The sequence below is a fragment of the Corvus moneduloides genome, chromosome 22 (genome assembly GCF_009650955.1).
Source record: "Corvus moneduloides isolate bCorMon1 chromosome 22, bCorMon1.pri, whole genome shotgun sequence".
NCBI classification, from domain to species: Eukaryota; Metazoa; Chordata; class Aves; order Passeriformes; family Corvidae; genus Corvus; species Corvus moneduloides.
The window spans coordinates 4769381-4782177 of NC_045497.1; the positions used below are offsets into that span (position 1 = coordinate 4769381).

General features: G+C 39.6%; 1 protein-coding gene across 1 annotated transcript; it reads right to left on the reverse strand.

Annotated features, from left to right (window-relative positions):
• Window positions 1–283: 283 nt before the first annotated feature.
• On the reverse strand, window positions 284–7973 carry LOC116454653 (arylacetamide deacetylase-like 4). The gene is given in 4 exon segments (XM_032131504.1): window positions 284–1333; window positions 2040–2103; window positions 3545–3761; window positions 7671–7973. Coding segments are annotated over 4 exon segments (1224 nt in total). The 5' UTR covers window positions 7842–7973; the 3' UTR covers window positions 284–561.
• Window positions 7974–12797: the final 4824 nt, after the last annotated feature.

Consider the following 12797-nt stretch of genomic DNA (forward strand, 5'->3'; position numbering starts at 1 on the left):
ATGCAGCATGTGAGCTGTACCAACCTATCTGTCCTCCATTTCCCTGTAAAATCAGGTTTGTAAGTACACCTAATTCCTTCCTTCAGATTTTACACATAAATTCAAAGCTATTGGTTGTCTGCACACACACTATGATGGTGACTACTACTCACCCCTGAAGTAGGGAAGGAATCTCCGGTCTCGAGAGGTATTGCCATGCTGATTTTGGGGGCACTAGGTGGGCATGTGTGTGCACATGGCTAATTACTCACATGCTGCATGGGTTTTTTATCCACACATTTAGAATGTTTTTTGTTATGGTGAGTTTTTATTCTTTGACGTATGAAGAGAACAAAAATTCTTACAATGCAAGAAGAGAACAGCAAAGCAAGCTTACAAAAAACCCCTAAACATCATGCTCTTAAGTAATAGCAAGTAAGAATCAGAATTCAGCAGACTATGCTAATGTCATAAGTTCTTGCCTTGATTCTAATGGACGAATAGCTAGTAAATAGTTAATTGAATCATTTAATTGAATCATACTCTTTCTAAATACCAGTGCACTGTATGCAAGAAAATTATTTAATAGCCTTTTATAAAGTCTACAGCGTGGTTCACTATTGTACTTGATGATGGGAAAGAGAAAATACCATATCCAAAAAATCCCAGTGCACTGTGAAAGCCTTTTTCCACGTGGTGCCAGGTCACATGTACATTGTTGTCCTCTAAGCGTTTCTTGTACAACAGCCCTTCATCCCTGAGCACATCGTGCTCACAGGTGACAATACAGGTGTCAGGGAGGGTACAAACAACAGCATCCTCTGCCAGCAGCGGGGAGAACCAGGGCTCAAACAGTTCTTGCACTTCTTCATGGACTTGAGGTAAAAACAAAGTGGGGAGTGGTGGTTTATGGCCCAGTTTAAATATGTCTGGGATAAGATCTGGATTTATCTATTTCCTATATTTCAAATTTATACTCTCAGGAACATGAGAACCAGCCAAAATTGGTTCCTTCAGAGAGCAATCCTTATTCAGGTATTTGAGAATAAAATGGACTGTGCGCTCCCGGGACGGGAAGGCAACAGCAGCATTTTTCTGGTAAGATGGCAGATTGAAGTTCAGTGCTTGGAGAAATGGATAGATCAGCACCTGGGCACAGATCTTTGTGATGTCTGTCCTATGCCCTAGTTCTTGGCAAACACTGGCAGTATATGTGCCCCCTACGCTGTCCCCACAAACAATAATCCGAGCGGGATCCACCCCGTAGGTCTCTGCAGTCTTCAGGAAGTGCACGGCAGCAGTGAGACATTCCAGAGTTTGGGTTGGATACTTGTGCTCAGGTGCTAAATGATACCTGAGAGGTAGAAAAGGCAGCTGGTGTTACACATTGCTGAGTGTCTCATCTGAAATACATCCCATGCAGTTGCAAAAACTCCCACAAACCAATATTAATTATATCACTAATTACATCTAGTTTAAAGTTTTACATGCTGAAGCAAACCAGAACAACTTTCCCTCCATTTCCTTCTCAAAACCAATTCCTCCCAATTTAATCCCTTAATAATAAACTTTTTCATGGAAGAATTTGTAGATGGAAGAATTTGTTGGAAATTAAGATTTCTTTATACCATCACCTCTTTTCCATAATCAAAACATCTTTAAAAGGAAGCAGTGGTCCATGCTGGTTTTAAAAAATACTAAATTTTAGACTCGCTATTTACTCTTTAATATCATCCCAGATGATTTTAAATATTCCCCTCAAATATTAAAATCTGCTATTTGGCTTATGATTTCTTATTACCAAACAAAGGTAATGGTTTCTGTGGTGATAGTGATGTACAATGAACAAACCTGTAACTCTAACCCTGGATCAGGTATTTCCACTGCCATTCCATGGCACATGCTTGCTCCCACATAGCAGCAGTGTGGGGAAGACAGCACTAGAGCTCAGCTTCTTTTCTTATATTCAAAGAAATGTAAGTTCAGGGGTGTGGGGGAAGTAGGGGGAAAGCCGCAGAATTCTCTAATTCTGGGATTAGCACTGCTTGTATCTCACTTACCCAACAGACACAACCACTGAATCAGATTTTCTGGCTATGTACCGGCATATTCTTTCATAACTTCCTGAAGAACAAATGTTTTTGATGTAATTAACATCTTAGAAAACTTCAGTCTGTGGATACAAAAATGCTGTTAGCAAGGAATTTTCCTGCTTCTTCTAAACCGTGGGATACTTTTCTCTCTCACAGAAGATATTTGCAGAGTTTATAAATCATGAACACCTGTGACCTTGCCGAGCTTTGTTTCTAGTACAGTAGAAAAATATTTTGACAATGGATATTTTAGGATTTTAGTCAATCACCCCCAAGGGGTGGCTGATCCTTTGTCCAATTAGACTATGAAGAAAAAAGTCTATAGAAGAGTTTGTAAAATAATTAAATAAATCAGTCTTGCTGCACAATTCCTGCTGTTGGATTTCTCTCCTCCTCCCTACGGCTGCAGGATACGGTGATATTTACTACAGTAATATCAGTCAGTATTGTCCCTTTTATTTTTATGACATATTACCATGATTGCTTGTGGGCCCCTTGCCTATTTAGTGAGTACCCAAATTTTCTTTAGGATAGAAATAATCAAGACTTTTGGTCATCAGGACTTACTGTGTAGTTCATACATCTAGAGAGATCATTAGTCTGTGGGGAAAATAAGGAATTATTGTGATTATTACTATTAGAGAATGGGCAGTGGTTTTAAACTGAGAGAGGATGTGGATGCTAAAAGGCTGGCAGAGAAATTTTCTAGCTTTCTACAGCCGCCTGTGAAAGTCTCCTTTCTCACGCAAACTAGCTGGGAAACAGTTTGAGATTCTGTAAACTATTTCACAGGTGCAGGCTGTTTGTGTCTTTGTTTTCCACACTGGGAAAATATTTTGAAAATGGGTGTCAGAGCATTCCGCCAATCACTCTGAGAGGCGGATGGTCAAGCAACCAATAGTGTTATGCCAGCCTTGCGAACAAAGCTATATAAGCTGATTTATATAATTAAATGGAGCCACTTTGGGCCACTTAACCTGAAACTAGACTTGTGTCGTTTTTTGCCGTTCTTGGTACAACAGTGACAAGAAGATAGAATTCATTTGCATGTAAGGAACACATTTTTATTATGAGGGTGGGGAGGCCCTGGCAAAGGTTGCCCAGAGCAGCTGTGGCTGCCCCATCCCTGAAGTGTCCAAGGCCAGGCTGGATGGTGCTTGGAGGAACCTGGGATAGTGGAAGGTGTCCCTGCCCATGGCAGGGGGTGGAACAAGATTATATTTACAGTCACTTCTACCCAAACCATTTTATGATCCTAATGGTTCTATGATAAAGAGTGCTGTATCCTATAAAAAATAATTTAAATACTAAATAAGTGCAGATTAGAGGGTTTCAAAAGTAAAAACAAGCACTAAGTGCTTTCTATCTCCAGTCTCTCAAACTAAACTTCAATCACTTCCTGGGGTCAGGAGTTTTTAAAAATAGGCAGTTAACAATGCTAAATAGTCACATTTTCTCTTTCAATTCCTTACTGATGCTTCCGAAAATGCCACATCCTCCATGGAAGAAGATGACTCCTCTCCGTTTGCTTGCAGATGGTTCTCTTGGGAGGTAAATCCTCACAGGTACCCCATCAAAATGCAGATCTTTAATGAAGAGCTGGGAATCCCGGCATGCCGGGACTCCTTCCGTGATCAGCCTGATAAATGTGTGCTCCTCAACAATACCCAAGCGGTTTAAGTTCTTTGCCTAAATAGATATAACAGGAAAAATGAGAATTACTATAGGGAATACAAGTCTTCCCACACTGTAAAGGCCACAACCTACTTTCTCCTACACTGTCTCTAGGATAATTGGGTTGGTTATTTGCTAGTTTTTAGGATTCCCACAAATAACTGTCTTTGGGATTTCAGTTAAGAACATGAAAATTTACATCTTCATGATTGCAGGAAGAATGCTGTAATACTTGTTCCATTAAATGTCTTATATAAGTACCTTCTTGGTCCTGTGATCTGGATTTACCACAAGTAACAACAGGCATTTGCTCAGGTGGAAGCTGGGAGGCCCGAGGCTCCTTTCTTATGAGTGAATAGAAAGAGGCATTTCCTGAGGATGGTTCCAACTCAGGGTGTGTTAAATCAAGCTCTGGAGGTGTCTTTTCATCTCCATGGATTATAAACTGTACTTCAGATGCCACAGGTACAATATTTAAGGTTAGGTGAGATGAAAATGTCCCTCTCATGACAGGATTATCATACTGGGGGAAAAAAGACTCAGGCCAGTCCGTGGGCAAGACTGGGTGACTTGACGCTGTTGGGTCACCTCCCTGCCATGGGGTCAGTGAGAACAAGCTGTAAGAAAATCATTGTGTCTATAATCATTACTGAGGGGCTGCTGGCCCAAACGAGGAACTGATGAAAATGGTTCTGAATCTTATCTCCTCCATCAGTGAAACCACTGCCTTTTTCAAGATTTCACAGCTATTCATAAATTACTCTGCAGTCAGTTTTTTATGTCTAATCAGCAAAAAAACAAATATTCTGAAGACAGGGAAGGTTTGTTAGATGTGTCAAAACATTTCTTTATCCAAGGCCAGTCAACTGCTGATAATTAAGACAGTGTAAAGATCACACTGAAATCCTCCTCTACTTCAAACACATGTTGTAATGGATGTATTTCCTGCTAAAATAACATTTCCTATTACATGGTGACTTAAATGCTCTTCTGGACTACTGCAATTCACTCTTCTGGAATGATGATAATCATCACAAGCTATTTGCAAACTGTATTGTTCTTTTCTAAGCCACAGAATTCTCTGTAACAATTGCTTACAAACTAAAGGCCAGCTCTGCTTGTGTAAATTGTTTCTTTCAACCTGTGTACCACAGATCCTTTCATCCTAATAATCTACACCAGTCTGCAATAAACAAGGTGGGTGAGGAGTAATAAAAGAAACCATGAGCCATGGAAGAGAGAGAAAATCAGTTGGAAACCAACATGGGAATCCAGAGATAATCTGGAGTTTTTTCATAACACTATGCCACAAATGCAAGCAGTGCTTGGGGTGGTTTAAGAGACGAATGGATGGCCGCAGTTCTTGCCTTACATTTGAAAAAGTACATTTTTAGGTATCATGGCAAAGGGGAAAACGACTATAAGACCCAAGGCAATGGTGGCAGAAAGCACAGGGTGAATCTAATCTTTTCCAAACAGCAATTTTCAAAACTCTCATGACTCTTAAGTCAGTCCTTCTGTTGGAGTTAAGGTTTTGGAATGTCTGAAGTTGGCAGAATTGCTATTTAATCTCATTTGAATTTTCTAACAGCTTTGAGTTTATACAGTGCTTTCAGATGACAGTAATATATATGAGAAACTTGCCATCAGAGCATCATGTCTAAATATCCTCTTTCCTTGCCTTGTCTTAGGAGTTCCTGACATCACAAAGGCATCTCCAAATTCAGGGAAAACTGTCATGAAGGAGAAGTGGGAATTTGGTATGTACTCTGTTGAAAAACTTCTTAATCAATAGTTAGGAAATACTTCAGAACCTATAGCAATACATTAAAAACCTAAAAGGTTTGACTATTTCTAGACAGATGTGATCAGTGTTAGTAGGTGAAATGTATTACATAAACCAGGTCCAAAAATGGGCATATGTGTATGAAAAAGAGCATGTCAGCTTTTCTTGTGAAACAGGGTCTTTGAAAAACTATTTGCTGAAACACCTAAATTCTGGCACAAACTGTCTTTTTATGTGGAAGATCATATGGGGACCAGATTTTTACTTTTAAATAATTACAAAATCACAAAAGCAGCAAAACCCACTCAATTTGAGCTTCATGGACTTTAGGACTACATCAGACAGTCTGTCAGTCACTCTGAAGTGTGCTCTTCCAACCACTGTAATTATCAACAAAACTTCATATCATGGTGCAATATGCACAGTTAGTCTGAACACAGATCTGTCTGAGTAGTTTAAAACAAAAGCCAGGAGGCTTCTTCTCATCTCTTCCATTTGAGATGGTCATTGATCTCTTTATGACAGGGGATGTGGACAGATGCTGTGGGAGCATCATTTGTGTACCTTCTGGTACACAAGGTACCTTTATCTGGTGCTGCAGCTTTTCTAAGACATACTGCAAGTAAGGTGGAAGAAAAGAGGAAAAGACTGTTTTGTGGAAAAAGAGGTTTTTATAGGAGCATACAGTACAGACACATTACTGGCACAGTGATGCCACAGACCGATGGCACAGGAAGAGCAGCATTCATCAGGATGAGCAGGATAAGTTAATAGCATACGTGTCATACACAAAGCATTATGCATTTAATAAGAAACCTGTAAAGTCCTTACTGTGAGGGCTGCTCCTCTGAGCAAAAACATAAACCAGAAATTCACCCAAAGTATCAGCAGATGCCTAAAGGCTTTTGAAAAAAAAATAGGTATTGAGTGGATTCAATGCTTAGCAAGTGGTGAAACGCTTCTTAAAAACTATTCAGAAAAAGGAAGCTGAAGCTTAGGGAATGTATTATCAAAGAAGAGAGGATATGCACATATGCCATTACAGACACTTAAAAGCTGTGTAAATGGGTTAAAAGTATCACCTGAAAGAATCTTTTCACCCACCAAGTAGGGAAATTAAAGGATTTAATAACAATGTCATATTATAATATTACAGTTGTATTATTATATTAAGTTTATATATGACATAACACAAAGAGCAGTATGTGATATGCAAGGACAGCAGCCTCTTCTTTCACGGCAGAAAAGGCTGAAAGGTACCACTGGAGAATCAGGGGCAACCACTGAATCTGGTGAATGCTGCTGTGCAAGTTCAAGCAACCCACCTAAGTCTTTAATAGATGGTAATGGCCCTAATCACCTCTCAGGACGTGGGCCCGAGTTCCTGTGTTCTTTCTGTATAATTGGAGATTAGAGAATTGAGGTGAGCTTCATACAAACATCAGAGAAACCACTCTGATTTTCCCGCGGGCTTTCTTTTGACATGTTGCGTGCCAGACGTGACAGGGCTTAGGCTGCTCCTACATGCTGCTGTTGCCTACTTTGAAAGCTTTTTGGGCAAAAGCTGTTACTTCCTGTGATGGCAAAGCCCTCAGCACAGTGAGTCTGGCTTACGGGTACTTAGATAATAAGTGATAACAGGTCTAAACCTGCTTTGGCAGGATGTTCAATTAGATGACTTCTGGAGGTGTCTTCCAGCCTACCTGGTTCTATGGCATCTAATTAAGACTCAATAATTCACTGCAGAATAAGAACAGAAACAAGGATAAGAAAATTACTGCAGATAGCTCAGAATTTAGGAAATTGCCTTACATATATCAGAGTGCACTGAGATATAAAAATTTGGGTTATTATTCATGTAAATGATATCCACAGTCCTCCTGTCATCCACAGGACCAGTCATTTCACTACAGAAATATACAATTGCAGCATAAAAATGGATATCTCAGTAGTAAAAGAACTCACCTCATCCTGGCTGCTTTATATATGGTAATAGAAACCAAATCAACTTTTGGCCTTTAATTCTGTACTACTGTGTGCTTCCCATTACATGTAGTTGAAATATTTAGATGTCTATCTTCATACTCAAGTTTTAACTTTCCTGAAAATCCCAGTATCCCAGAGCGTGATAAACTCACCAGAATTTCCATCAGAGTGTACATACAGTGATAAAAGCGGAGCTTTGCTGGCTGGTCAACATCAGGAAGAATCTCTGCCTTGAAGAAATTATGATCAGTTGCAATTAAAACCAGCAATATAAAAGCAACTAAAATTCCTGCAATTAAAACCAGAATATAATAGGATTCCATTTTTCTTTGGAGGGAATAATTAGACACTGTTTGATATGATTCTGTCAGTATTTATATCCTCCAGACTGATTCCACAGAGAAGTCATTTGCATACCAAATTCCCCATGCCCTCCTCCTCCAGGCAGGGCTGACAGGTGCTGGAAGCCTGCAAACATCCGGCTGTGACAACTGCACATTGGCATGATCCAAGCTCATATGTAGCACAATCACTTCCATGAAACACCATTCATTTGTATATTCCAAATTGCAAATGGGCTTTATTTTTCATCTGCTTTATGGGCCTGAAAAGTTCTCTGGGATGTTTTTCAAGTGTACTGGTGAGTGTAATAATACCACCCTACCTAAGAGCCTATGGAAGAGTGGCTGTGCTGGACTCCAGTCTCCATGGTCAGGAATTGTAGTGGTTCTGCTCTTGGAATAGGTCTGAAGGATGATTCCAAGGCTTTCTGCTTAGTGCTGATCTTTTCCCCTGCTCACTCGCTGAGGCAGACAGCTGGCCAGAACAGTTAGAATAGGCATTCTGAACTAAATCTCAAGGAACTTTGCTTTTGGAGATCCACATAGACCTGTCAGTTATTTGGTGGCTCCCACCCTGAGTGTGCAACCAGGGGCTCTGGGCTCACCAATGGTGCAGTGCTAGCATAGGGAAACTTCTCCCTGACTTGGAGAATTTTGGCCCTAACCCTCTGTGCTGATTCTTTCTAAAGAAAGGATTTTGATATCTTTACAACTCAATATTTTGCTGTGTTTTCTAAGAAAACTCTGCATTATCCATGGTTGTAATTCAGGTGTTATCAGAGCATACAGTATCCAAAAGTTTGTACCAAAGGAGGTGATGACAGTGAAGGAATGAGGAAATATTCCATGTATGTCTGTCCACCATGTGACTGGACAAAACTTGTTTGGGTTAACATTAAAAAGCAAACAAGCATTAGCTCAGCTTGACATAAGCAATACAACCTGTGCTTATCCCCTAAACACTGAAATATTTCTTTATCCCCACTAATCTCCATGATTCTCCATTTAAAAACCCTAATAAAAGCTTGTAATCATGGCCATAGAAGAGAAATACTTCTTTTTATGAGCCATAGGATTCTGCATTTGGCTAACTAACCTGTAGTGTATTCCCTCAGAAAGTGAGATCTTCACTGGAGAGAGGTGAGTCCTTTCTGCTTGTTCTTACACACTTTAAAAAACTAGACAAAATATATCTGCTTAGAAAAATCCCATTTATACAAAATATACATTACAGGAAAGAGCAAGAAACTTCAATGTGAATTAGTCAGTGGGGTAAAAAAATATTTAGCTGTGTGGAATGAGTAAACAAGTTGAGTCATAAGGGATAAAGTACTGGATGATAAGACTGACCAAACTGGATTCTTAAGAGAATAGGCCTAATCCTTAACCTCAGTGGTTAGTACAGATGATTGAATTATGTGGCTTAAAATTTAGATAGATAGATAGATAGATAGATAGACAGACAGATAAAAAAGGTGTTAAGGATAAGAGGATTATGAAATCCATGTAAGTTATAACATGCAGCTCTCAGCTTAATTCAGCAGGCCTGGACGTTGTCATCACAGTCATCTTTCCAATTCTGATGCAAATAAATTGACTAAGCTGGAGAATAATTGATCTCTTCCATTGCTGAGGTGCAGGACACTTCACTGAGCCCCTCCCAACCCTACTCCATCCAGACCTGTGGGGGTACACTAACTTGAATGATTTTTAAAAAACAAAACAAAACAACATAAATTAAAGTAAAAATTAAGGCTACTTTTATATTCTGAGAAGTAATATCTAGGTTGGGGTTTATTGATTTTCGTGTGATCTTATTTCCCCACATCAGTTAATACATCTGACCCATCCTAGCCTCCCAACCAAAACCGTTTGCCTTTGACACCACCATTCTCTTCCTAACATTCCTCTTCTTTTTGACTTTCTTTGGTGCCAAGTTTGAAGAAAGTTTGGACAGTCAGAGGCCCTGAATCGTAGATGCTGAAGAGGCTAGCAGAGAAATTTTCCACCTTTTGCAGTCTCCTGTGAAAGTCTCCGTTCTCATGCAAACTAGCTGAGAGATGGTTTGCTATTTTGTAAACGATCTGCAGGTGCTGGGTGTTGTGAGAATGCAGTGGATATTGTTTTGGTTCGTTGAGAATAATATTTTGAGAATGGGAACTATTTCTCTCAACCAGTCATTTTGGTGGGAGGTCAATCAATAGGCCAGTCATGTCATTTCTCTACTGCGAATCATGCCATAAAAAGACGGGTTTTTGGCATTAAAGGGTTGGCCTCGACCATCTTCTCTGACCTGAATTTGTGTTGTTCTTCGCGCCATCCCTGCGGACAACAGCGATACTGAATTATTTCACCTCAGTACGTATTAGTGAACCACTCACTCTGAAAAGAAGTTACAGCTGCATGTAAGGAATTCTTTTAAAAAGACATTGTTAGAAGGAATTCAGGGAATATTTTATCCTGAGATTTCCTTCCTAAGCTAGTTTACAAGTTTCCAGTGCAAACTTGTTACAGGCATTAGCTTGCTGTTCAGTTTTTGTCGAAATCGGTCACACTGGTTTAGTAGGATTTCAGGACTTTTCTCTAATTTTGAGCTTTAAGGACATAATTCTTCTGTTTCCCCAGTTCCTTGTACGTCTTAGAAGTTTTGGCAGGACTGAGGAGTTAGTCAGAAGGAATGGGTAAATATTGACTGGCCTAAAAGTGAGTAAAGGCACCAAAGAGAAGGTGAGTCAATCAGGTTAACAAACGTGGTCACTCCGTTCCTGTTCACATGTGGTATTTTTGCACTGTTCTCTCTTCCAATAGGAAGAAGGTGCCTAAGAGATTGAGAGATCGGGCTTCTAATCAGAGATAGGCAAGGAAAACCAAGGGCAGTTGCGACAAATGACAAACTCTAACATGTACTAAAACACTCAGCAAGTGGAACAAGTACCACATTGGTGATGTTGCATCCTTTTGAGTTCCAGAGGGCCCCTATGTGCACTGTGGAAACTTCTGCTTATAAAGAGAATTATTTTTAAAGATCCTGAATCTAGAAAGGGATGTCACCTAGAATTTAGAATTACTCAGTAAGACATTTTTATATCTTTACTCATGACACTGTTTTGTTGTAAGACCCTGGGAAAGCCCTAAGACATCCAAATGCAGCTTTTTGTAAAAGGCCTGACACAGAGTCTTGGCTGTCAGGCTGGAAGTTAACCAGAAACCAGGTTCCTTTGAGCTTAGTCCATGGCAAAACTCCACTTAGAAGGCAACAGTATCAGAGTCTTAATAGCGTATAGAAGGACAGTGTGAAATCACAGAACCCCTGGGATAAATTTCAAATGGAAAATGTGAACACAAGGGAAGAATGAAATCAAGAAGCACAAAAATTTAGCTCTTGATTTATCCAAATCTGACAGCAGTACTTCATCTAACAAAAAACAGATCAGCTTGGCAAAAGGTTTTCCTTTTTTAAAGGAGGATTTATTCTGTGATCATGATTGATTGTCTATGATCAAGAACCCTGCACTGATGTAAAAAAACGGTATTACTTGACACTGTAGTCACACAGACTTTTCATTGTGTAACTGCTGCTCTGTGTTCCCAGGTCTGCACTGTATATATCTGACTGGGGGTTTTTAAGTTGAAAACAGGGAATTGTTAGCCCAAATGGCTTTCAGACGTGCCTCAAGCATGGTTTTAATTTCCAGCTCATTTTCCTTTCAAAAGTTCTTGCAGTTTAGCATCCTCATTTGCACAAACAGCCTTCCAAGGCTGGTAGGAACTTGGCTGCATAGGCTCTATGAACATAGTTCTGCCTATAAATACAGGTGTAACATGAATTGTGAGCATTCAGACACTGCCTGAGCCTCTTCATAGATCCAGGTAACATCGTTCTGCAAAAATGGAGCTTTGTCATATAAGTGATGTGTATAGAGAGTGTATCAACTTGTTTTGGAGGTAAATGTGCTTTTCACTGCTGTTTTTTCCTTCAAGCTGTGGCAAGTCAGAAAAGATTGGTTTCTATGACTCTCATTGAGAATATGAGTAAATCTACACTAAGTACAGTCCAAAAGCTGCACAAGTACAAGCCCAGAAATCTAAACCAACAAATGGAAGCCAAGACTGGCTTGAGTTACCACTGAAATACATGACATAGAATCATAGAATATCCCAAGTTAGAACACATCCATAAGGATCATCAAAGTCCAACTCCTGGCCCTGCACAGGACCACCCCAAGAATCCCACTGTGTGCCAGACAGCCTGACTACCTTCTTGCTCTTGTAAACTGGAATTAAAAAAGTGCCTTGAAAATGGCTTAAAAACAGTTGTTGTGTTGGATTGTTTTTTCAGTTTATACTTTGTTGTGAATGTCTGTGTAGGAAACAAATGATTCACTACTGTGCAACTGCCAAAAATGCAAAATTAATTCTGAAGCTGATGCAATTTTACAGAATTAACAGGCCTGCTTATGGAATGTTTCAGGGCACTGGTTTAGGACTTCTGAGGGGAAACATGGCTGGGATTCACTTCAGGACAACTTTGAACTGATAATTAGAGAGAACTGCTGTGATGTGACAGATCCTTGTTACCCTTACAAAGGTATGTGCTGAGTGTCCATTTGCATCTGGAGTACTGAAAACACTTTGGATAATCAGCCCTACATGAAAGTGTAGTTTAGGGAGTTCTCATTAACAGAGATGGACTTTGTGAATAGAAGTTCATGTTGGTTTTGTAAAGGTGAGAGTTTGCAAGAAAGAGTGCAGTGGTTACTGTACAACAATCAGATGAAATCCCAGAATATTCCTTTTTTTCTACTTTTCAGAGTGGAGCTGCAATTAAAAGGGACCAACCGCTAAAGTTCTAATGTTCTTACATATAGGATGTGTAGTATTTAAAACTATTTGACTTTTTGGTTGAATTAGGTGAATTTTAAAATAACTTGCACATAG